Raw genomic sequence first — 2,815 nt, forward strand, 5'->3', positions numbered from 1 at the left:
TCATCTTATCCATCCAGGTTCTGCCGGGGTAGGCCGTCATTGTAAATAATAATTTGTTCTTAACTGACTTGCCTAGTTAAATGAAGGATAAATAAAATAAAACATATATGAAGTGCTTCACTATAAATACATTTGACTATGTGGTTTGAAGTACTTTACCATTATCTTGCACAAACAGTAAGACTACTATAGACAGAAATCAATGCAGTAATGTTTTATTATATAAAGGCTCTGATTAAAATAGTAATAAAATCAGGCATTTGGCTAATTCTTCTTCCCAAAAGCTCCTCTGAATGGTTTGGAGACGGCTCTGGAGATAGCTCGTAACACCCTGACTAAGAGAGGGCGTTTACGGGACTGGCACTCCTGGGGAGCAGGGGCCAGTGTGGTTGTCAGGTCCTCCTTGGGTGGGGAAGTGGATGGAACCTCTGGAACCTCACACTCAGCATCTGTGATAAGAATATTTCATAATCAGAAAATGAACGTGTGTGTTTGTCTGTCCGTCTGCCTGTCTATCCGTCTGTCTGTCTGCCTGTCTGTCCGCCTGTATCTGTAGTCACTGTTTTAACAAGCTGGCCATAGGGTGATACATCAATATGACATTATCGATGCTTATCACTTACTCTGTGAAATACGAGTCTCTCTGAGACGTTTGGTAGGCAGCGCATCCTGTTCAGGGTGGCTCTTCGGTTCCCCTTTTGTCTTGAACAGCTGTTGACAAAACACATCAGGACAACTGAGCCTGTGTAAAATATATGGTATGCATCCCAAAAGGCACCCTATTGGCTACGTAAGGCACTACTTTTGACATGGGCCCATAGTGCTCTGGTCAAAAGTAGTGCACTATATAGGGAATAGGGTGCAATTTGGGACACAGACATTGACTCTCTCCCATGTGTATTAGGATTGTATTACAGCGGCCTCACTCAACCTCCTAAAGACAATGACAACAGCATTGTTCTAATGCTGAGAGACAATAGGGGTGTAGTGAATCTGTAGGGTACATTTCAGCCCCAGAGCCCCCTACCTTCATCCTGATCTTTGGAATCTTGCCAATTTTGGGTAGGAAGCGCCACTTCCTGTTCTTCTTAGTCTTTTCCCCTCTGGCAGAGGGAAGGCGGGCCATGCCGTCAGCCTTTACATCAGCCGGGCTAAGGCCCCTGGCAGGGAATTCCTCAGTAGCATTAATGTCAGCCACAACACCATGAGTGATGTCACTTGCGGCATTGCTGGTGTCTAAGTAAGAAGAGCAAGCTGGTGTGACTGACCTGGGTACAATAACTGGGAGAAGAGGACGCAACAATGGAAAGCAGTCACTGCGTTCCAAAAGGCATTCTCTTCCCTTTATAGTGCACAACTTTTGAACAGGGCCCATAGGGTCTGGCTCTGGTCAAAAGTAGTGCACTAAACATGGAAGGTGCCATTTTGGACGCAACCAGCAAAGTTAACATCATAAAACGCAATGTATAACTCAGCTGTAAAACTGGGAGGACTATATGGTGGAGGCCTACCCATTTCCCAGGAACATTGTAAAAAGTGGATTTGGGTACAGTGTTTATTTCCCCCTAATATCTTTGAATATTACACCTAAAATAATTAGGCCTACTTCTTTCTACTGCTGAGCTGAGACCATTAGGGTTAAACATTACAGATATAAATGCAATATATGGAGTAGAAAAGATTGCCTGCCCACCAGAATCAACATATGTTCTACATGGTCTATTTCTATCTGAATGTAACACCTCAATCAAGCATGTTAATTGATCGTTAAGTCATGTTTGTCAGGTAAACGGTCATTAGTGGCCTATATAAGCCTCATGTGAAGACATTACCTGTTGATAACACAGACTATTTTCATGATCATGGGAGGTGTGAGAGAATTGCTGCTCTTTGTGGTGACTGTGGGGGTTGTGAAAGGTTGGTTCACTAATGTTTTATTTGGATTGAAGGGATTTGTTTGGGAAATATCCTCAACTTTATCAGTTGGAGATTAAAATTTTATTGTCTGTTTGTTCTGCATTGGTCATCTGCTATTATTAATATATGTAGCTCTTTTGTGTCAACTCAACTTCTGTTAACACTTTCTCCTCAGTTTCTTGTTACCCTGTTGAAAAGTCCCAGAAGCAAGAGCAAGTCTCTCTGTGACAATACAGAGGCGGATGCAAGATGCAAGCAACGATGGTTTAATGAATGCAGTTTACAGCAGCAACAGGACAGACAGACTGTACTCAGACGGAATCCGACCCAGGGACTAGGGCGCATATACCGATGATAGCGTGCTGAGAAATCCAGGGGAATGTGTCCGGATGGGTAGGAAGGAGCACAGAAGATAATCCACACAAGGGCGGCGAGAGAAAGAGCCCAGACACACGACACAACCTCAGGGAAGTAACACATCTGACAACAAGAAACACTGGTTACAGAACATATAAAGGGAAGATAAGTGATTCCAGCTGGCGCAGACAATCAGGCCGAGATTGGGAACCACGCCCACACAAACACACGAGAGAGAGAGAGAGAGAGAGAGAGAGAGAGAGAGAGAGAGAGAGAGAGAGAGAGAGAGAGAGAGAGAGAGAGAGAGAGAGAGAGAGAGAGAGAGAGAGAGAGAGAGAGAGAGAGAGAGAGAGAGAGAGAAAAAGAGAGAGAGGGAGGCAATGGATTCATGAACCGTGACAATACCCCCCCCCTAGGAACGCCTCTTGGCGTTCCCAGGCGAATTTACCTGTCGATTGAAATCATCGATAAGGGAGTGATCCAGAATGTCCCTAGCAGGTACCCAACTTCTCTCCTCCGGACCGTAACCCTCCCAGTCCAC

The 2,815-nt window shown here is 44.6% G+C and overlaps 1 protein-coding gene across 1 annotated transcript; it reads right to left on the reverse strand.

The window, feature by feature from the left end:
* Positions 1 to 234: 234 nt before the first annotated feature.
* On the reverse strand, positions 235 to 1,380 carry LOC120041939. Its single transcript, XM_038986809.1, has 3 exons — positions 1,028 to 1,380; positions 624 to 711; positions 235 to 449 (listed from the first exon to the last, which is right to left on the reverse strand). The coding sequence occupies exons 1-3, from the start codon at positions 1,373 to 1,375 to the stop codon at positions 265 to 267; spliced, it is 621 nt and encodes a 206-aa protein (XP_038842737.1). The 5' UTR covers positions 1,376 to 1,380; the 3' UTR covers positions 235 to 264.
* Positions 1,381 to 2,815: the final 1,435 nt, after the last annotated feature.

Source organism: Salvelinus namaycush, unplaced genomic scaffold (genome assembly GCF_016432855.1).
Source record: "Salvelinus namaycush isolate Seneca unplaced genomic scaffold, SaNama_1.0 Scaffold580, whole genome shotgun sequence".
Taxonomy (NCBI): Eukaryota; Metazoa; Chordata; class Actinopteri; order Salmoniformes; family Salmonidae; genus Salvelinus; species Salvelinus namaycush.

Excerpts from the sequence above, each read along its gene's own strand:
- LOC120041939 (XM_038986809.1), bottom strand. The coding sequence starts at position 1,375 with ATGGGCCCTGTTCAAAAGTTGTGCACTATAAAGGGAAGAGAATGCCTT. Across the intron at positions 712-1,027 it reads TTCCAAAGATCAGGATGAAG|CTGTTCAAGACAAAAGGGGA; the intron begins GTAGGGGGCTCT and ends TTTTGTCAACAG. Across the intron at positions 450-623 it reads AGAGACTCGTATTTCACAGA|ATGCTGAGTGTGAGGTTCCA; the intron begins GTAAGTGATAAG and ends TTCTTATCACAG.